Here is a 22,068-nt window from a genome sequence, read left to right on the forward strand (position 1 = left end):
AAGTTATTTTGATGCTGAGCTCTAACCAACATATCGGTATCTTGGCCTTGTCATCTTGATCGAGGCAAAAAAGAAACAGGATTTATCAAAATTGTGAGGTAAATGAAATGAACTTTTAATATTTACACCATTTTTTATACCATTATATTTACCGCCCCTTTTTGAACTCTGCCTTGCCCCCGGGCCGTCCGCCCGAGACCCCCTCCTCGAACTCTGCCTTGCCCCCGGGCCGTCCGCCCAAGACCCCCTCCTCGAACTCTGCCTTGCCCCCGGGCCATCCGCCCGAGACCCCCTTCTCGGCTTCCGCTTTGCCCCGGGATGTCCGTCCGAGTCCCTCCTCCGGTCCCACTCCACCCACCCTGTTGGACGTTTTTAACTCTTTTTTTTTTAGGGATGTCTGGGATCCGTCCCTTGAAGGGGGTGGGGGTCGTCTGTCACGGTCTGTCTGTCACAGTCTCTCTATTTTGTGTTTTGTCTGTCTCTGGTTTCCTGTTTTATTTTGAAAAGTGTTCACCCCCTGTCTTGTCTGTTGATTCTTGTCTCTGTGTTTGCCCCCCTGTGTCTGATTTCCTTATTGTGTTCACCTGGTGCCCCTGTGTTTTCTCCTCCCTCCTCACCTGTGTCTTGTTTCTGTAGTATCAGGCATAATAGGGTAGGAACCTTTATGATGTAACATGTTGTGCATCGGTGATTAATAAACGAACGAGAGCAAGTCAACCTACACGTTGGTCCAATCCTTTCCTATGCAAGAGCCTATAAGTTATAGTGAACACTTATAACAATAGAACAGTTTCTTTGATTAGTCCTGTGTGCATTTAGGTTCGTTTTTCCTGTTAGTCTTTGTGAGATTGTTACGGTTGCTGTTTCTGTCTGCTCATTAATCTGCCTGTGAGTGTTTTCAGCTGTGCGTGTAATATGTAAATAAGCTGCGCAGTAGCCCTGACGTCATTGGCTGCCCATCCTCTGGTCCTCCTCTGAAGATAGTGATTGGATTGACATCATCCAATCGCAGCGCACAGCCGGCCTCACACCTGCTGGGGAGGAGTACAAAGACCGCGGACTATCACCACTCTGGAGGCTCTGTTGAGTGAACAGACGCCTCTCGCTACTTGCTCCTTAGTGAATTCTGTTGAACTGTGGTTAACCTTGTGTGATTAGTTAGTGGTTAGAGTCGTTTTTGATTCTGTGATTGTCGCCTTTAGTTTAGCTGTGTTTTGTATAGATTCTTTGGTTAGTTGTACCACTTTTAAAGTGAGGTTTTGTTTCGTTCTTTATATTATTTATTTTCCCTGTATGCCATTAGACTCCTTTTTTAGAGTCCTCCTTTTGTTGGGTTATCAACCTGTGCCCTTTTGGCCCTTTTGTTTGTTCAGGCTGCACGCCTTCCCTTTTGTTTCATCCTGTTCTGTAATAAAACCACTTATAATTATTACCAATTACATACTGGTGTGTGTGTTGCATTCCTCTTCCCCTAGTTGGGACGTAACAGAGATCCTTGTTTGTCTTGACTGTGTTCACTGGGAAGAGTTCTGTTTGTACATTAGCCTTGAAATAAAGGTATTTTCTGTTTAAATCTGTATTTGGGTCCTGCCTGCTTCACTCAACCCTGACAAAATCATCTTTAAGTCAGAATTCAGTTTTTTTTTCTCAGAATCAAAGTGTTTTTTTTACTTTCAGTCACATCCCAAAACATTGTCCTAATGTGGCCCTAATCCTCTTCCGTACTTTTTCACTACAGTTAGGCGACAGTTAGGTGTTAGATAACAGAGGGCGTTGGTGTAGACATATAAAGACTTAATGAGAAGTGAATAGGAGCGGCATCCGTTGGTAGATAACACACCTGAAAAACAGAGGGGCAGGTAGTTTTCCTGTTAACGTCAGAGAAGACCTTTGAACAAGAAGCTCCCCCCTCTGCATTTTGACCCAGAACACAAAGCTGAACCGCAGGGAGACAAATCGTGTCTTAAGACAACATCAAGGGTGGGGTATTTACCTGGTAAAGCTAGTATTTGATGAATTATGGATGAATGCCGGTGACTCTCGGGTAAGTTACCTTTGTATGTCAATTTAATTACGTTATCCTGTGTGCACAATTGGTCCGGTCAACAATGTCTTTCTTAGTCTGAATTCAGTTTAAAGGTGTTTCCATACTATGAGTGATATTTTCGAACATTGACAAGAATTTATGAAGGTTTTTGTCTAATTGTTGGACTTGTTTGTTTTATTTACACTGGCAATTCCCGGAAAACGCAACATAACTAGCACTGTTTGTGTCTTTTCTAACTAAACTCTTCCAGAGAATAGGGGAATAAAAAATATATATAAAATCTAAATGTTACCAAATTTGTAAGTGTATTTTATTTTGGCAAACTTCTTGAATGGCTGCTTGTGTTAATATTCCATAGCTTGTACTTTTAGATCTTATATTGTAAAATATCATTTTGGAATCAACACCAATATTAAGCTACCCTATCACCTCCACTATCTCGAAAGTTAAAAGAAAAGCACTGCCATACCTAGATGGGCGAATTTGAACCAATGAGATTCAATGAGAATTGTTTCAATAAGTAAAATACTTCCTCTTCTTTTCTCAGGTGCCGTTTCATTCATGAAAAATCAGCTGCTGCCACGTTCTTTCACAAGAGAGATCACCTTACACTGAGCCTTGACCCCAGCGTTTTTCAACAATGCGGTATTTCACATCTTTAAAATAAAAAACAAACAAAATAAATACTACGTTATTGTTTAAACTACGGTGCCACACACTTCTGCATTTTAAGAATCAGAGATATCTGACTAATCTGACATCTTTGGCTCTTTTTTCGCAGACATCTTCAGAGGATGAGGAGTGTTTTCAAATGTGTGCTCTTTGTTTCCATCACACTCTGTGCTATCTACTTAATATCTCCATCTGTAAAGTGAGTCTGCGATACATTTACGGGACACTACATACAAGAACAATTTCTGTAAGCCTAAATGCTAACATTACTTAATGAACATGTGTTTTTATTTTTTGTTTTAGACTTTAATAGGCTTCATACCTATGGAGAAATGCCATTTGGAAAGTGCAAAAAATCTGGACAGCAGTGTGGACGCCAGCCTCAATCTTCAGTAAGACCAGAAGACCGTTTACAATTTGGCTGAACAGATTGTGTTTAAGTTACACATTTCCTGTAGTAAGCTTCAGGTTGGTAAAGAAGAGTATTATAAAAGGGAATTCAGTCTAACAAAAAGACTTTTGTTTTATATTTCAGGTCCAGACCTGATGTGCAAACCTGTACATATTGGAAAGCTGCTATCATCTGGGAAGGGCTGTTTGACGCCCGCCTCTACGACGAGATGCACAAGATGAAAGGATCCTCTGTGGCTCTAACAGTCTTTGCTGTGGGCAGGTTGGTTTCACATGAATAAAGTAATAACTCTAAAGATAATCTGTCGTCAAACCTAAATACCTCCTCCAGCTCAGCCAACTGTATGTTTAGTGCATTAATGTTTAACTAGGTGATGGTTGGACAGATTGTAGAAATAAAAGTTGGCTGCACCAGGTTTCTGTTAAAGCAGACAGGGGTATAACAAACTGTAAAAAATGACAACAAAACACAAAAGAATGACCCCCCAAAAAACCCAGTGCTTATAGTTACTATAGCTGACTTTGAAAATATATGTTTTACTGTGCTCATAAACATGTGAAGTGGACATGCTGCATCTAGTGTTAAAATGAATTGTAGTGCAGTTACAGATAAAATCATAGGCTACTGTTTGTTTTGTCGGTTCTGGTCACCAGATCAGATACCACTGCCCCAGCACATTGCAGCAAACCGTTTTTACTTGCAGCAGCAGACGAAAGAAGATCTGCAACATTTTGTTGCACGAATCAATGGACCTCAGTTTCCTCTGGAGGTAGAGTGATAAGAGTCGAACAGAAAAGTGACTTGTTTTCTTTTCCTCAAAAGATACCTTGATGCTTACCTACACACATTCCTGAACTCAGCCGAGCAACACTTTATGGTGGGTTTGCCCGTGACCTACTACGTGTTTACGGACATGCCAGAGAAGGTGCCTAACATCAAGTTGTCTCCTCTGAGAAGCATGAAGGTGATCAAAGTGGAGAAGAACTCCAGGTGGCAGGACATCTCTATGATGCGAATGAAGAGCATATCAGATGTGATAGAGTCTGATATTCGCCACCACTGCACGCACGTCTTCTGCTTTGATGTGGATCAGGTATTTACCGGCAGATTTGGATCAGAGGCTCTTGGGGATTCAGTGGCTCTGCTCCACGCCCACTACTACCACCTTCCAAAGTATTTGTACACCTACGACCGCAACCCAAACTCCAAGGCGTACATGAAAACTGGGGATTTTTACTACCACGCTGCCATCTTCGGAGGCTCGTGGAAGAATGTGAAAGCGTTGACCGAGGCCTGCTATCAGGGCATCATGGAGGACAAACGGAACAATGTGGAAGCTCTGTGGCACGATGAGAGCCATCTGAACAAGTACATGCTGCTCCACAAACCCAGCAAGGTTCTCTCTCCAGAGTACTGCTGGGATACCAGCATCGGTTTCAGGCGCGACATACAAGTCACCCGATTACTGTGGGCACCAAAATATTATGACACACTTCGCACACCTTAAAAACTTGACAAATGCTAACAAATGTAATGTCTCAGGTTCTCGTGCTCCCTGGCTCATTTTGTTCTCTCAGGAATTACTTTGCAGATCTGCAAGTATTTTCATAATGGAGTGACAACTTCTTATATAAATACACGCTTTTATTTTACCCGGATATCAAATGTTTTTGTTGCATCTGGTTACAGATGTATATAAGTCAACTTTTTACATGTTTGATCAAACTGTCTGCACTTGTTGATCCAGCTTATTTATTTGTATGTCACTTTGCGAAATGCCACTCTATCTCTGTTTTTAACTGATAGTTATTGACACTCAAATGTTGTCAAATTTTTTATACATCTCAATAGCAGTGGAGAGCCGTGACTTTTCTACCTAGGCCCTCTGACCCCACCCCCCTCTTCCCTCGAAAAAAAAAAGAAAACATTTTTACGTCACAGCCTATACTTCAGCGGAATATCAAAACAGCGGCCCGGGGTGCAAAACGCATCAATGACAGCGACCCTCTACCACACAAAACAACACCATTTATATAAACACCTATCATGACAGGGCACCCACAGCCAAGTAACAATTACAAATGAATTAAGTCGGCACGGCGGCCCACATTGAAAATCACTTTGACTTACCTTTGATGATCAAATCACCTAAACACAAAGTCCATCCTCCTGTCTTTTTGGATGAAGTACTTGATGGCGTCGTCATGCAGCTGATCCTTTGCTTTTAAAGCAATCAGCAATTCCTTCTCGATCGAAATTCAGGCCAAGTCTGACAGTCGGACTTGCCCAGTCGTGGACCTCGAGTAGCTTTTTATGCGCTTCAGCGCAGAGAAGGACCTCTCCACAGAGGCAGTGGACACAGGTATTGTCAGGATGATGCATGAGAGGGTGTACACCTGTTTCATGCTTTCACTCAGTCCTTTTTTGAGGAGAAACTGATGAATGTCGGCTGAGCTTTTCCCCAAAATGTCAGACATGCCGTACATCACGGCGAGTTCCGTGTGCAGTCGAGGCTGGTCGAAATATCCGCCATAGCTCTCCATCAAACTGTTCAAGGCAGCAGTTGGGAAATAGTTACAGTAATGCCCGAACTGTTGCGGGTACAGAAGGGCCAGGAATTCCAGCTTTTTGTGGTCACTGAAGCGGTTGGAAATCTGGGTTAGCAGGCTGTCAATTACGCTGCAGTGGAGCTCCCTGTACCGTGCACGAACGTCTCCTTGAGCTCCACGGCCGCGCGGAGGACCAACCAAAGCCTGGGTTTCATCGTAGACGCTGTCAAAGTTCCCCTTTTCCTGTTCAATTTGTCGCTGTAGCTGATCCACTCTGGCCAGGCAGAACTGCATATCAAAACCTTTGTTCTGAAGTATTTCAAAAACAACATCCGAGTAGGAGAAGATAGCGTGGAAGGTTTTCAACCAAAAGCTGAAATCGAAGCTGGTAAGGAGGGTGATGTATCCATCAGAGCAATGAACAGTTTCGTCATCAAACTCTGTGTGATGGTCTACGATGTGCTCGAACACCTACTGTACGAGAGTAATGCTTAGTTTAGAAAAAACAACTTATAGACCTCCAGTAAACACTAAGATTAGCTTTTCATTTAATGTAATACTAGCATAGTTCTTTACCTTCATGTTTTTATGAGTGGGTAGTTTCCAACACTAAATCATTTATTTATTATTGTTAATATTTCCATTACGTTCATTGTTATTATTATCTTACCTCTCTCAATTCCCTGGTCTTCTCTGCCACTGTGCACACCAAGCGAGAATGAAAGCACCAGCGAGTAGGAGCTGCCCGTGGAAGCCTATGCTGGCAAATATCATCCAGTAGCTTGGTGCGCTTTGCTGAGCGGCTGAAAAAGGTGGCCAAGCCAGAGAGGTGGGAGAAGAAGACCTTACACTCTCTTATCTTGGAAGCTCCCTTTGACAAGACGAGATTTAAGATGTGAGCATAGCAGTGAATGAAAAGGGCCTGTGGAATTGTTTCCTTAACTTTCGCTTGCACCCCATTCAATCCAGAGGCCATAACAGCTGCTCCATCGTAGCACTGCGCGACCACTTTGTCAATACAGCCACTCTCCCTCAGGAACTCCAGCAGCCGTGTAGCTATGGCCTCTGCTCGTTTGTCCTCTGTCACATCTTCGTACTTGAAGAAACGCTCTTTTATCCCATCGTCAGTGACATATCGAAGCACATATGACATCTGCGCCACGTTGCTAATGTCTGTCGTTTCATCCAACATGACCGCAACAAAAGGTGCCTTCCTCAGCTCCTCTTTCATGCTATCCGTCATTACACTAGCGACAGCGCTGATCAGGTCATTCTGAATCCTTGAAGATGTGCCGGTAAATACTGTTGATGTGGCGAGGTGTGTGTGCAGGTCGCTGTCATATTCTGCCACTAAATCCAGCAACTCTATGTAATTCCCCTTGTTTGATGAAGTTACACTCTCATCGTGACCTCGGAACGGACACTCCTGCTTGCCCAAGTACACCACACAATTTATCAGGCGTTTCAAAATTCCTCGGTTCCTCTTCACCTTTTCATTATGAAGGATGACACCCCGGCGTTGTTGCTCATCCAGCTGGAGCTCTATCCTGGTGTCCCCAAATGTTTTAAGCCGAATAGTAGCTCTGAGGTGACCTGAAGCATTCTGATGGCGATGTGCTGATTTGGATAAACTTCCTAAATCAGAATATCCATCTCTGGCCCATGACCCACTGTCCGCACCAAAAAGCAAGCAATCCCAGCAGTACAGCTTTTGTTCCCTGGTTGATCCGGTCATCCAGTTGTATCTGGCGTAATTGCCGATATTAAAATGCCTCTCGAACCGTTTGGTTTTTTTAACCAAATTAAGCTGTGGTGTTGGTCGCCCTTTGGTAATTAACTCCAATTTATCCGTGTAACTCATTCTTGAAAAAGACTCGGTTAGTAGTTTCGCAACGATGTCATCACTATCACTAACGTGAGCCATCGTGAATGAACGTATGCTAATTCCGCCTAGCTTGACCCGTTGATATATCACATGCATAAACTTGGCAGCGCAGCGGGCGGAACTTGTCATAAAGTCCGCGATAATAAAGCCCTCCCATTTAGAGGGAAGATATGATTGGTCAATTGTTCTGTCACTTGACATTACTCTCTCGTTGTTTTACTATAGCGGGCCCTCTGTGAATCGCATAGAGGGCCAGACGAGCTTTTTTCATGTAACCCTTCACATTCAAACAGAAACTGAACAGGCAGATTCGAAGGATTTATTTCTTTGGAAATTTTATTTTAAATACAATTAAATCAAGTTTTTTTCGGTAAAAATATAACAAAAATAATATTTAAAAAATATATATTTAAAAAAAATAATATTTTTTAAATGTTTTTAAATATTATTTTTTAGAATATCTTAGGCCCTCACAGAGGGCCTAGAGGGCCCTGACGGCTCGCCACTGCTCAATAGCTTTTCTTCCCCCTGTTAATGTGTGATTTGTGTGTCAGTCTTTCCTCTTCTGTAAAGCGATGTGCTGCTCTTCGTTAACTGTATTCACAGTGTTCATGTACAATGTCTATTAATTATATCTTCACCAATTTAAGATATAATCACCATAATGTCAGTGAGTCAGTGTGGCAGCGGGGTGTGGTTAGGGCGCCGGCTGCTGGAGTGAAGGGAGTGGCTCGGCCTGAGGCCAGACAGCTGATCGGAATCAGGTAATCAGTTACGGAATAAAAGCATGTGGTAACCTGGTTCTGGTCTGTTTTGCAGTAGGCGGGATCCTGGAAGGTCGCCAAAGGACCGTTTGAGACCTGTGTATACTTTGTTTGGAGCTAATAAACGCCTGTGATGAACCAACCGGCTCTTTCCGTCCCTATTTGAACCCTGTGTGAGCGGAGAGGCTCACAGTCAGATTAATATGTTGTCTTCAAAGCATCCAATTTGAATGATTTGACAACGTATTGAAATGGGGGTCGTAGACATACATGCTAACAACAGAGAAACGTTATGTTAGGGATGTCTTGCCTTTAGTTCATTCAGAATGGAACAATAGAAACATATGTATCCCGTGACTGAAGTGGCTTCCTGCCATTTCTCAAAGATGTGTTGGAGGAATGGACATTTAATATCATCGTATCAGTTTCTGAAGAAAGCTTAAAGGGAGAACCCAGTATGCTGTACTCTGCTAAGCTTTAGTAGAAGAAAAGGATTTGAATAGAATTTGCTGTAGTTGCATTGACAAATCATTAGAGCTCGATCAATATTGAAAGTACATTTGTTTGTTTACTTCGCCAGTTTTGTCATTAATTGACATTAGTTGTTCTTTCAGTCTGATATTCATTATGAAATAGCACTTCAGTTTAACCCAGATGAGCTTTGAATGAGCTGGTGTGACTCCTGATGCCTGAACTCTTTCTATAAATGTGTACTATTGGAGTAAGATGCTCCTTAGGGTGGTCCTTAGTGCCATGTACATTTTCGAATTCATTTATTTTAAGCTCAAACCACCGGAATTCGTTATGATAGTCAGGAAAACACTCCTGGTGAATTGTATTCAAATTCCAACAGCATTTACCCCTCCCTCATCAACCTTGAAGTTTAGCCTCAGTAGGGTGGTCATTAAAATTGAAAGTCGGAAAGTCTAAGCTCCAACCCCCAGAATTCATTCTATTAGTCAAGAAAACTCTCCTGGTGAATTTTTTTTCTCAATCTGACAACATGTACCCCTCCCTCATCGAGCTGGGCTGCCACACCAGCAGCCACGGTGCTACAACTGAGGCTAAACTTCAAGGTTGATGAGGGAGGGGTACATTTTACGAATACAGTTCTTGGATATGTCGAGATACTTAAAATCAAATAAAGAACAGCTATGCAGGGGCGGTTCTAGGGGGGGGGGGCAGTGCCTCCCTAACACTGACCTCTGACCCCCCTGTGGCCCCCCTAACAATGAAAAGTTTTTTTTTTCTTTTTTTAAATGTATATTTTCTGGTACTCGGTTTGCCAAACACCGCAGGATTTTGTTGCTGTAATGTGGGATTGTGCAGACACCCTTATGTAAAGTAGAGATGTAACTGTTCATTACCTTTATTTTTATATAAATATGGTGTTAGTGCAAACATTGCACTATAACTTAAGCTGAAGCTAACAGTAATAACTATAAGATCTATCTGAAATAAACAAGTGTACTGAAACAAATACCAATAACTGTATTGCATTGTTTTCTTATGCGCAACTACTTCATACAGTCTAGTTCTCTTTTTCGTCCTGCATTTATTGTGCCCCCCTCAGAAAATAACTGGCCCCCCAGTGGCCCCCCCAGTCAAATTGGTCTAGAACCGCCACTGCAGCTATGTAAGATGCATTTGAAAGAAGAAATTCAATTTCCTCGGTCACATCAACAGAACTAAATTATTCACATTTCTATAAAACAAAGTAAAAAAACACACAAATATCTGACAGGATAAGTAAAGTTATTTTGATGCTGAGCTCTAACCAACATATCGGTATCTTGGCCTTGTCATCTTGATCGAGGCAAAAAAGAAACAGGATTTATCAAAATTGTGAGGTAAATGAAATGAACTTTTAATATTTACACAATTTTTTATACCATTATATTTACCGCCCCTTTTTGAACTCTGCCTTGCCCCCGGGCCGTCCGCCCGAGACCCCCTCCTCGAACTCTGCCTTGCCCCCGGGCCGTCCGCCCAAGACCCCCTCCTCGAACTCTGCCTTGCCCCCGGGCCATCCGCCCGAGACCCCCTTCTCGGCTTCCGCTTTGCCCCGGGATGTCCGTCCGAGTCCCTCCTCCGGTCCCACTCCACCCACCCTGTTGGACGTTTTTAACTCTTTTTTTTTTAGGGATGTCTGGGATCCGTCCCTTGAAGGGGGTGGGGGTCGTCTGTCACGGTCTGTCTGTCACAGTCTCTCTATTTTGTGTTTTGTCTGTCTCTGGTTTCCTGTTTTATTTTGAAAAGTGTTCACCCCCTGTCTTGTCTGTTGATTCTTGTCTCTGTGTTTGCCCCCCTGTGTCTGATTTCCTTATTGTGTTCACCTGGTGCCCCTGTGTTTTCTCCTCCCTCCTCACCTGTGTCTTGTTTCTGTAGTATCAGGCATAATAGGGTAGGAACCTTTATGATGTAACATGTTGTGCATCGGTGATTAATAAACGAACGAGAGCAAGTCAACCTACACGTTGGTCCAATCCTTTCCTATGCAAGAGCCTATAAGTTATAGTGAACACTTATAACAATAGAACAGTTTCTTTGATTAGTCCTGTGTGCATTTAGGTTCGTTTTTCCTGTTAGTCTTTGTGAGATTGTTACGGTTGCTGTTTCTGTCTGCTCATTAATCTGCCTGTGAGTGTTTTCAGCTGTGCGTGTAATATGTAAATAAGCTGCGCAGTAGCCCTGACGTCATTGGCTGCCCATCCTCTGGTCCTCCTCTGAAGATAGTGATTGGATTGACATCATCCAATCGCAGCGCACAGCCGGCCTCACACCTGCTGGGGAGGAGTACAAAGGCCGCGGACTATCACCACTCTGGAGGCTCTGTTGAGTGAACAGACGCCTCTCGCTACTTGCTCCTTAGTGAATTCTGTTGAACTGTGGTTAACCTTGTGTGATTAGTTAGTGGTTAGAGTCGTTTTTGATTCTGTGATTGTCGCCTTTAGTTTAGCTGTGTTTTGTATAGATTCTTTGGTTAGTTGTACCACTTTTAAAGTGAGGTTTTGTTTCGTTCTTTATATTATTTATTTTCCCTGTATGCCATTAGACTCCTTTTTTAGAGTCCTCCTTTTGTTGGGTTATCAACCTGTGCCCTTTTGGCCCTTTTGTTTGTTCAGGCTGCACGCCTTCCCTTTTGTTTCATCCTGTTCTGTAATAAAACCACTTATAATTATTACCAATTACATACTGGTGTGTGTGTTGCATTCCTCTTCCCCTAGTTGGGACGTAACAGAGATCCTTGTTTGTCTTGACTGTGTTCACTGGGAAGAGTTCTGTTTGTACATTAGCCTTGAAATAAAGGTATTTTCTGTTTAAATCTGTATTTGGGTCCTGCCTGCTTCACTCAACCCTGACAAAATCATCTTTAAGTCAGAATTCAGTTTTTTTTTCTCAGAATCAAAGTGTTTTTTTTACTTTCAGTCACATCCCAAAACATTGTCCTAATGTGGCCCTAATCCTCTTCCGTACTTTTTCACTACAGTTAGGCGACAGTTAGGTGTTAGATAACAGAGGGCGTTGGTGTAGACATATAAAGACTTAATGAGAAGTGAATAGGAGCGGCATCCGTTGGTAGATAACACACCTGAAAAACAGAGGGGCAGGTAGTTTTCCTGTTAACGTCAGAGAAGACCTTTGAACAAGAAGCTCCCCCTCTGCATTTTGACCCAGAACACAAAGCTGAACCGCAGGGAGACAAATCGTGTCTTAAGACAACATCAAGGGTGGGGTATTTACCTGGTAAAGCTAGTATTTGATGAATTATGGATGAATGCCGGTGACTCTCGGGTAAGTTACCTTTGTATGTCAATTTAATTACGTTATCCTGTGTGCACAATTGGTCCGGTCAACAATGTCTTTCTTAGTCTGAATTCAGTTTAAAGGTGTTTCCATACTATGAGTTATATTTTCGAACATTGACAAGAATTTATGAAGATTTTTGTCTAATTGTTGGACTTGTTTGTTTTATTTACACTGGCAATTCCCGGAAAACGCAACATAACTAGCACTGTTTGTGTCTTTTCTAACTAAACTCTTCCAGAGAATAGGGGAATAAAAAATATATATAAAATCTAAATGTTACCAAATTTGTAAGTGTATTTTATTTTGGCAAACTTCTTGAATGGCTGCTTGTGTTAATATTCCATAGCTTGTACTTTTAGATCTTATATTGTAAAATATCATTTTGGAATCAACACCAATATTAAGCTACCCTATCACCTCCACTATCTCGAAAGTTAAAAGAAAAGCACTGCCATACCTAGATGGGCGAATTTGAACCAATGAGATTCAATGAGAATTGTTTCAATAAGTAAAATACTTCCTCTTCTTTTCTCAGGTGCCGTTTCATTCATGAAACATCAGCTGCTGCCACGTTCTTTCACAAGAGAGATCACCTTACACTGAGCCTTGACCCCAGCGTTTTTCAACAATGCGGTATTTCACATCTTTAAAATAAAAAACAAACAAAATAAATACTACGTTATTGTTTAAACTACGGTGCCACACACTTCTGCATTTTAAGAATCAGAGATATCTGACTAATCTGACATCTTTGGCTCTTTTTTCGCAGACATCTTCAGAGGATGAGGAGTGTTTTCAAATGTGTGCTCTTTGTTTCCATCACACTCTGTGCTATCTACTTAATATCTCCATCTGTAAAGTGAGTCTGCGATACATTTACGGGACACTACATACAAGAACAATTTCTGTAAGCCTAAATGCTAACATTACTTAATGAACATGTGTTTTTATTTTTTGTTTTAGACTTTTAATAGGCTTCATACCTATGGAGAAATGCCATTTGGAAAGTGCAAAAAATCTGGACAGCAGTGTGGACGCCAGCCTCAATCTTCAGTAAGACCAGAAGACCGTTTACAATTTGGCTGAACAGATTGTGTTTAAGTTACACATTTCCTGTAGTAAGCTTCAGGTTGGTAAAGAAGAGTATTATAAAAGGGAATTCAGTCTAACAAAAAGACTTTTGTTTTATATTTCAGGTCCAGACCTGATGTGCAAACCTGTACATATTGGAAAGCTGCCATCATCTGGGAAGGGCTGTTTGACGCCCGCCTCTACGACGAGATGCACAAGATGAAAGGATCCTCTGTGGCTCTAACAGTCTTTGCTGTGGGCAGGTTGGTTTCACATGAATAAAGTAATAACTCTAAAGATAATCTGTCGTCAAACCTAAATACCTCCTCCAGCTCAGCCAACTGTATGTTTAGTGCATTAATGTTTAACTAGGTGATGGTTGGACAGATTGTAGAAATAAAAGTTGGCTGCACCAGGTTTCTGTTAAAGCAGACAGGGGTATAACAAACTGTAAAAAATGACAACAAAACACAAAAGAATGACCCCCCAAAAAACCCAGTGCTTATAGTTACTATAGCTGACTTTGAAAATATATGTTTTACTGTGCTCATAAACATGTGAAGTGGACATGCTGCATCTAGTGTTAAAATGAATTGTAGTGCAGTTACAGATAAAATCATAGGCTACTGTTTGTTTTGTCGGTTCTGGTCACCAGATCAGATACCACTGCCCCAGCACATTGCAGCAAACCGTTTTTACTTGCAGCAGCAGACGAAAGAAGATCTGCAACATTTTGTTGCACAAATCAATGGACCTCAGTTTCCTCTGGAGGTAGAGTGATAAGAGTCGAACAGAAAAGTGACTTGTTTTCTTTTCCTCAAAAGATACCTTGATGCTTACCTACACACATTCCTGAACTCAGCCGAGCAACACTTTATGGTGGGTTTGCCCGTGACCTACTACGTGTTTACGGACATGCCAGAGAAGGTGCCTAACATCAAGTTGTCTCCTCTGAGAAGCATGAAGGTGATCAAAGTGGAGAAGAACTCCAGGTGGCAGGACATCTCTATGATGCGAATGAAGAGCATATCAGATGTGATAGAGTCTGATATTCGCCACCACTGCACGCACGTCTTCTGCTTTGATGTGGATCAGGTATTTACCGGCAGATTTGGATCAGAGGCTCTTGGGGATTCAGTGGCTCTGCTCCACGCCCACTACTACCACCTTCCAAAGTATTTGTACACCTACGACCGCAACCCAAACTCCAAGGCGTACATGAAAACTGGGGATTTTTACTACCACGCTGCCATCTTCGGAGGCTCGTGGAAGAATGTGAAAGCGTTGACCGAGGCCTGCTATCAGGGCATCATGGAGGACAAACGGAACAATGTGGAAGCTCTGTGGCACGATGAGAGCCATCTGAACAAGTACATGCTGCTCCACAAACCCAGCAAGGTTCTCTCTCCAGAGTACTGCTGGGATACCAGCATCGGTTTCAGGCGCGACATACAAGTCACCCGATTACTGTGGGCACCAAAATATTATGACACACTTCGCACACCTTAAAAACTTGACAAATGCTAACAAATGTAATGTCTCAGGTTCTCGTGCTCCCTGGCTCATTTTGTTCTCTCAGGAATTACTTTGCAGATCTGCAAGTATTTTCATAATGGAGTGACAACTTCTTATATAAATACACGCTTTTCTTTTACCGGATATCAAATGTTTTTGTTGCAAACATATGTATCCCGTGACTGCAGTGGCTTCCTGCCATTTCTCAAAGATGTGTTGGAGGAATGGACATTTAATATCATCGTATCAGTTTCTGAAGAAAGCTTAAAGGGAGAACCCAGTATGCTGTACTCTGCTAAGCTTTAGTAGAAGAAAATAATTTGAATAGAATTTGCTGTAGTTGCATTGACAAATCATTAGAGCTCGATCAATATTGAAAGTAAATTTTTTGGTTACTTCACCAGTTTTGTCATTAATTGACATTAGTTGTTCTTTCAGTCTGATATTCATTATGAAATAGCACTTCAGTTTAACCCAGATGAGCTTTGAATGAGCTGGTGTGACTCCTGATGCCTGAACTCTTTCTATAAATTTGTACTATTGGAGTAAGATGCTCCTTAGGGTGGTCCTTAGTGCCATGTACATTTTCGAATTCATTTATTTTAAGCTCCAACCACCGGAATTCGTTATGATAGTCAGGAAAACTCTCCTTGTGAATTGTATTCAAATTCCAACAGCATTTACCCCTCCCTCATCAACCTTGAAGTTTAGCCTCAGTAGGCTGGTCCTTAAAATTGAAAGTCGGAAAGTCTAAGCTCCAACCCCCAGAATTCATTCTATTATGGCACATTTCCACTGCAGCGGGGTAGGCCCGTTTAAGCGTCCCTAAGCGTCCTCGCTCAGGCCTCGGGCTGCCTTGGGCTGCCTCGCTGGCCGTCCGAGGCCGTGGCGCATTTCCATTACAGTTTAGGACCTGGGGTAGCAACGCAGTGTAGGCGGGGCGATCGGCTTTGTTGTTCCGTTGAGCTCCCGCTGGATTTTATCATCCCCAATGAAATGTAGGAACGTCGTCACCTCCTCGGTCGACCACGGTGTGCTTTTTTTTGACGTTGCCATTTTTGTAGCTCCTCCGTTTACAAAAATGCTGTGTATAAAAATGCTGCAAGCTTGCTTCTAGATATATATGCGACGCTAGGGATGATCTTGCGCGCGATCTTGTGACGATTCTCTCTGACCAATCAGCAGTCGAGAGTGTTGACGTCACTAGTTCAACCCTGGCCCTGGCCTGATAGAACCACGATTTTATGGGGCCGGAAAAAGAGGGAAAAAGTACCCGCTAGCCGGTGCTACGCTATATGGAAAGGCCACCAAAAACTGGCCTGGCCGCTTGAGGACGATTTAAGGATGCTTAAACGGGGCTACCCGCTGCAGTGGAAATGCGCCATTAGTCAAGAAAACTCTCCTGGTGAATTTTTTTTCTCAATCTGACAACATGTACCCCTCCCTCATCGAGCTGGGCTGCCACACCAGCAGCCACGGTGCTACAACTGAGGCTAAACTTCAAGGTTGATGAGGGAGGGGTACATTTTACGAATACAGTTCTTGGATATGTCGAGATACTTAAAAACAAATAAAGAACAGCTATGTAAGATGCATTTGAAAGAAGAAATTAAATGTCCTCGGTCACATCAACAGAACTAAATTATTCACATTTCTAAAAAACAAAGAAAAAAAACACAGAAAGATCTGACAGGAAAAGTAAAGTTGTTTTGATGCTGAGCTCTAACCAACATATCGGTATCTTGGCCTTGTCATCTTGATCGAGGCAACAAAGAAACAGGATTTATCAAAATTGTGAGGTAAATTAAATGAACTTTTAATATTTACACCATTTTTTATTATTGCACTTCATTTATATAAAGGTGGGTAGGTAAGTTTGAGAAATCAGCTCGAGATACACTTTTTGTTATATTCCATGGAATGCTCTTAACATCCCGATAGCAATGAATATCTTAAGTGCTTTGAGAACAAATCCATAAAAAAATGTCATCTGTGGAAGCCGTGGTGCTGTAAAAAGCACGACCAATCATTTTAGCCGGCACGGCTAAAATAACTGGATGGCCTACCTGCCTGTCAGCCTTCCATCTGTGCACAAACTTATCTCGTGCCCTCATTGGTCATTGTGTGTGTTGGAGGAGGGGCTCTATAAGGAAGTTGAATATTTTCTCCAGTCGTGTATTTTCAAATTCTTGCGATCTCGAGCCAGTTTCTCAAACTTACATACACTACCTTTAATGTTGAGAAAAATCTGGTACAAATGTTGATACACTGTTGATCACTGTGTATTTCATGAAAATTCAGCAACGAAACAGAACGAAAACTTCACACATATACCTGATTAAAAAGAATATTGTTCTTGTGCAGTTTTCGTATTAAGGAACAATTAATTTAACTTGTATAGTACTGACTTTTCACATGGTGATAGCAGATGACCACTAAAGGTGCTATAAAATAACTGTAACTGTCATATATCCTTGAGTTTTCACACCTACGCAAAAACACAACATCTCCAACCTCTAGAAACAGCGTTGCACCATTTGCAGATGACCCAAAAAGAGACGTCTGATGTTGATGTGCACGACAAACTCTCTCTCCGTTCTTGAACAACACAGCACATGAAGGATGTGAAGGATGTCCGTCAGCACCAATGTAGAGTTCAAAGTGTTAGGCTCCTCTCACTGGTGCAAAGAAAAAACCTGTGGGACATTTTTTGTCAGTGCAGGTAACTTGAGATGTGTTTGTTGATCATGTATTTGAATTGTGCATAGCCAAAAAAGTTAGATTTCTGTGACTTATAATGTGGCGATTTGAGTACCTGTGTTTGTGTTGTAGGCATTCCCAATGTTTGAGAAGATGTATCTGAAGACCAGATTAGTTTCAGTATTAAATGGTCCGATAGTTCCCGAGCCTGAAGCCAACAGAGAGGCTGAGAAAGCCACCTGTTTGACTGAGAGAGAGAGAGTGATTGTATTGTTTTATGAATTCAAGTTTTTAAATGTGCAGATATTTGTGAATGAGCCTGTTCAAAACTTAATTAAATAATTTAGATCAGAGTTCAGTGAAAATAGGTCAATGTCAACAAAAATAATTGTCATCTACTTGTTCAAACATTAATGACAGTGAGATAAAGTGACGTCAATGAGGCTGTTCATCAGGTGATATGATAACAGCTTTACCAGAAACCAACGTTAGATTGGTTAATCATTTCTTAGTAATAAAGACACGTTATCTCTTTGCTTCCTCAATAAACCCAGTACAGTGACAAAGTCTGAACAAACAATGTTATAACACATCTACAGGCAGGAAGTAGCAGTCTTATATGTGCTTTATCTGATCTTCACAACAACCTCAATTTTCCTAAATGATATTAACCACTCTCTCCCAAAACTAAAGACAAGTGCTGAGTCGTGAAGTCAAAATATGACAAAGTGTAAATCTTTTCAGCTGAAAAAAGAGTGACTGTGTTCATAGAGCCTGAGATCTCACCAACATCTGAAACAACAGCCATTTCAAATCTAGATGTGAACAGGCAGAAATAAATATTACAGGAGGAGTTAACAAGTAGAGATCATAATACTAACTTTATATCCTTCAAAGTAGTAATATATAACATTGGTTGTTGATTGAAATCTGTATATGCCTTAGCATAATGATGCCATTGGTATTTAGATTGGTTCCCTGAACGCCTCACTTCACAATGTGGTTTTGTCTGTTACCTTGTCGCAGACAGAAAATGTGTTATCAACATTTTGGTTTGACATTTTGTTTGGAAAAAACCCAGTGCACCTTTTATTTTGCAGCTCTCATAGCACCTGCGACCAAGTCATACAAACATATGATTTACCCCACCACTGTCACTTCCATTCCCTACATTTGAAGGAAGCGATATAAGACAATATATAACTTTGACAATCTACAGCCTTCATTACTACTAAAACTATGTTCACCACAACCCAAAAATATACAAGTACAAATGTACTAAACTATTTTCTCAACACGACAACACTGTTTCCATACCAACACACACATGGGCATCAGATCCAAATCAGACAGATATTAACTGCCACACCATCTGTAATAAAACATTTTGCATGTCCCATAACTGAAATACAACTCATTCAATACAAGTGACCCGGTTTCGGTCAGAGGTCATGAGAAAGTTATCAGAGGTCCTCAAAATCGGCATTCCCCTCACCCCCTCCATAGCTCTCTAAGGAGATCTATCCTCCATTGATACCACAGGATCTCCAAACTTTCATTATCATAGCAATAACTCTAGCAAATAAGACATATGTTACTCAACTGGAGAGACAGAACAAAATGATCTATTAACCATTCGCTCAAAACCTGGAAGACCTCAGACCTGGGAAAACTCTCTTCAACACAAAATGACAATATAACCCCCGTCAATAAAACCTGGTCTCCTTTCATGCACTACATTCAGAGCAGATTCCTCTTCACACACGTTTGGCCAGACACTTCACAACAATGGATTTCCTCACAGTAATACATTAGCACAATACTCTCTCTTCTGCATGTCCCTTCCTTTCCCTTTCTCCTTGTTGTCTTGATATTTTCGTTTATTTTTATATGTTTATGTCTTTATTGTATTTATCAATTGATTTTGTTGTTCGTAAATATTCTTTTTGTTTTGTAAATATGTTTGTATGCAATGTGAGAAATTATGATGGAAAGTCTTTTTTTTAAAAGAGGAAGGAACGCATTGTGTGCTGTATTGTTTTTGTATTATTACTGTGTTTATTAAATACAATTCTAAGAATTTCATTATTTTATATATATATATATATATATATGAACATTGGGGTTTCTGTTCCATAAAAACAATAATATTTATTTCAATATATATAAGACACTTCTATTTCATTATTGGTTTTCGAACAATAACATGTTCTTTTATTTTCAAACCATCATTGTGAAGAAAAGTCCTGAGGGAGTATTGCCGTGATTTGTTTGTGCTTTTATTCAAATATATGATAACATGAAAACAATATATTTAACTTGTTGAGATGACTGCTGCCTTGAAACTTTGTCGTTCAGGTTTCATGTACAGGACAATCTCTGTCAAAGAGACTTTAATTAGCTGGTACTGATACAGTTCTTGTGTATGTCGAGATGCTTAAAAACAAGTAAAGCACAGCTATGTAAAATGCATTTGAAGCAACAAACGGAATTCCCCCAGCTACCCTGTCTCCTAAAAATTACGTTCCCACAGAACTAGCCAAAGAAGAGATGTTAGTTCACATGTCTTCCCTGTCTGGAGGTTGAAGTCTCCGAGACAGTGGGAGGGCCAGTTTCTGGGATGTGTGAGAGGAAAAAATGATGAAACAATAGATTTCAATTTTCTGAGCCCCTACTCTCCCCATAACTGACGGCAAAAAAAGTCCTACATTATTCAATTAAAATAAAGAAGTAAACACAATAAGTGTGGCTTGATATTGAGTAAGAAAAAGGTTGATAAACGCTATGAGAATGGATCTGCGGAGAGCATTTCGCCGCGATCCCAACTCGTCTATTACCAACGTTCAGGGAGCTCTGTGCAAGTCAATGGGACTCCGATAGTTGAAACTCGACGCTAAAGGAAAGTGACGACAGGGACCTGACATAACGTCAACATAGGCCGAGTTGGGAGTGAGAATGTGTTGGTTTAGCACAAACTGTGTCTCCTCATATATCAGGGTTTGTTTTACAGGGTACAGTGACTCCATGCTTATCTTTCCTTTGTGTTGTGCTCCATCCAGTGGACACTCTGCACCATAACACCAGGAAGAGATGTACATGGATGCTGGTGTTACAGAAGTACAACCAGCTAATTGATTAATAATGGATAAAATAACAGCATTATTTTTACAATATCTGTAATTACCTTTTTAAATGTTTGCTTGTTTCAGATAATATAACGCAACCCATTCTTACTTTGATTTACACTTCACATTCTATTGTGTTGTCTTTGCCTTTTAATGAAACTGAGTATCAATGAACAAATATTTGCCTTGTCTGATATCCTTTAATGATTGGTACAATTCTTGAAATGTTTTAATTAAAAAAGGAGGACAGATGACTCTTCTTGCTGGCAGAGTCCATCATCCCTGTGCTGGGTTCAGTGGCGGTTCTAGACCAATTTGACTGGGGGGCCAGTTATTTTCTGAGGGGGGCACAATAAATGCAGGACGAAAAAGAGAACTAGACAGTATGAAGTAATTGCGCATAAGAAAACAATGCAATACAGTTATTGGTATTTGTTTCAGTACACTTATTTATTTCAGATAGATCTTATAGTTATTACTGTTAGCTTCAGCTTAAGTTATAGTACAATTTTTGCACTAACACCATATCATGTTTATATAAAAATAAAGGCAATGAACAGTTACATCTCTACTTTACATCTACAATTACACGGATACAATAGTTTAACTCACCTTCAATTATCGTGGTAGTAAACGTAGGTTTCAATCAGTCTTTCTTGGATGCAACAGCCTCTGATGATCCGAGATGAAAAGTGTTTGTTTTTCGCGCGCTTCAGCCGGATAGTGAAAGTGAGTGCACCGCTCTAATGGGTCCTGAGTGCACCGCTCTAATGGGTCCGACTAGAATGACGAATAACGTTAGTTCCGCCTATTCCGTCATTCAATAAATTGTGTAATAAAATCATACATTTTTCATTTGTTTCACTTTTCATTTTAGGGGGGCCACCAGGGGGGTCAGAGGTCAGTGTAAGGGGGGCACTGCCCCCCCCCCTAGAACCGCCCCTGGCTGGGTTGATGAAGGATTTACACGAAACCCAATGCATTTGTCATAAAAACAAACAATGTTCAATAACTAGTAGGGATGCACCGAATATTCGGCCACCGAAAATTATCGGCCGAAAATGGTTAAAACGGCCCTTTCGGCTTTCGGTTTTAGCACCGAAAAAATATCACCGAATGTCAGAACAGGTTTACGTTGGTAACCTAACGTGTGGTTGTGATGACGTAATAAAGACGCGGCGACCATGCTCGCGGCTGGCTCACAGGGGGGGGGGGGGGACATTGACCTTTGTCATCGAGATTGCCCTGAGCCTTTAACAAATCGTATTAAATAATCTGATGACAGACTGTAAACAGAATAGCTGAAACTTTAACAAACTAAATAACTCAGTTACCTCTAATCATTAACCCATGTTTGTATAGTGTAGTTAACTCCGTGTGTTGCTGCTAGCATACATAACACCTGACGTGGAAACGTTACTCGTGGATGGGGCTACAGAGCTGCTAGAAAGACGGTCGAACCCGGTACATTCCTCCGTCTGCATGCGGTGCACTTTTGCTAAATGTTTAGACAAATTG

At 41.2% G+C, this 22,068-nt stretch overlaps 3 protein-coding genes across 3 annotated transcripts; 2 read left to right on the forward strand and 1 right to left on the reverse strand.

Annotated features, from left to right (window-relative positions):
* Window positions 1–3,043: 3,043 nt before the first annotated feature.
* Window positions 3,044–5,053, forward strand: LOC117535155 (N-acetyllactosaminide alpha-1,3-galactosyltransferase-like). Its single transcript, XM_034199522.1, has 3 exons — window positions 3,044–3,111; window positions 3,255–3,392; window positions 3,954–5,053. Exons 1-3 carry the CDS (start codon window positions 3,044–3,046, stop codon window positions 4,636–4,638), a joined length of 891 nt encoding a protein of 296 aa, XP_034055413.1. The 3' UTR covers window positions 4,639–5,053.
* Window positions 5,054–5,298: 245 nt separating this feature from the next.
* LOC117535154 (zinc finger MYM-type protein 1-like) lies at window positions 5,299–7,920 on the reverse strand. The gene is made up of 2 exons (XM_034199520.1): window positions 6,351–7,920; window positions 5,299–6,151 (listed from the first exon to the last, which is right to left on the reverse strand). The coding sequence occupies exons 1-2, from the start codon at window positions 7,764–7,766 to the stop codon at window positions 5,390–5,392; spliced, it is 2,178 nt and encodes a 725-aa protein (XP_034055411.1). The 5' UTR covers window positions 7,767–7,920; the 3' UTR covers window positions 5,299–5,389.
* A 2,369-nt stretch (window positions 7,921–10,289) lies between these two features.
* LOC117535176 (N-acetyllactosaminide alpha-1,3-galactosyltransferase-like) lies at window positions 10,290–15,617 on the forward strand. Its single transcript, XM_034199557.1, has 6 exons — window positions 10,290–12,124; window positions 12,675–12,772; window positions 12,909–12,998; window positions 13,103–13,192; window positions 13,336–13,473; window positions 14,035–15,617. The coding sequence occupies exons 2-6, from the start codon at window positions 12,768–12,770 to the stop codon at window positions 14,717–14,719; spliced, it is 1,008 nt and encodes a 335-aa protein (XP_034055448.1). The 5' UTR covers window positions 10,290–12,124; window positions 12,675–12,767; the 3' UTR covers window positions 14,720–15,617.
* Window positions 15,618–22,068: the final 6,451 nt, after the last annotated feature.

Source organism: Gymnodraco acuticeps, unplaced genomic scaffold (genome assembly GCF_902827175.1).
Source record: "Gymnodraco acuticeps unplaced genomic scaffold, fGymAcu1.1, whole genome shotgun sequence".
Taxonomy (NCBI): Eukaryota; Metazoa; Chordata; class Actinopteri; order Perciformes; family Bathydraconidae; genus Gymnodraco; species Gymnodraco acuticeps.

What these genes read in the sequence shown, in the direction of transcription:
- LOC117535155 (XM_034199522.1), top strand. Translation starts at nt 3,044, where the DNA reads ATGGAGAAATGCCATTTGGAAAGTGCAAAAAATCTGGACAGCAGTGTG. An exon ending in GACGCCAGCCTCAATCTTCA is followed by an intron (nt 3,112 to 3,254) that starts GTAAGACCAGAA and finishes TTTATATTTCAG; the next exon opens with GTCCAGACCTGATGTGCAAA. An exon ending in ACAGTCTTTGCTGTGGGCAG is followed by an intron (nt 3,393 to 3,953) that starts GTTGGTTTCACA and finishes TTTCCTCAAAAG; the next exon opens with ATACCTTGATGCTTACCTAC.
- LOC117535154 (XM_034199520.1), bottom strand. Translation starts at nt 7,766, where the DNA reads ATGTCAAGTGACAGAACAATTGACCAATCATATCTTCCCTCTAAATGG. An exon ending in AGACCAGGGAATTGAGAGAG is followed by an intron (nt 6,152 to 6,350) that starts GTAAGATAATAA and finishes CTCGTACAGTAG; the next exon opens with GTGTTCGAGCACATCGTAGA.
- LOC117535176 (XM_034199557.1), top strand. An exon ending in TTAATATCTCCATCTGTAAA is followed by an intron (nt 12,999 to 13,102) that starts GTGAGTCTGCGA and finishes TTTTTGTTTTAG; the next exon opens with ACTTTTAATAGGCTTCATAC. An exon ending in ACAGTCTTTGCTGTGGGCAG is followed by an intron (nt 13,474 to 14,034) that starts GTTGGTTTCACA and finishes TTTCCTCAAAAG; the next exon opens with ATACCTTGATGCTTACCTAC.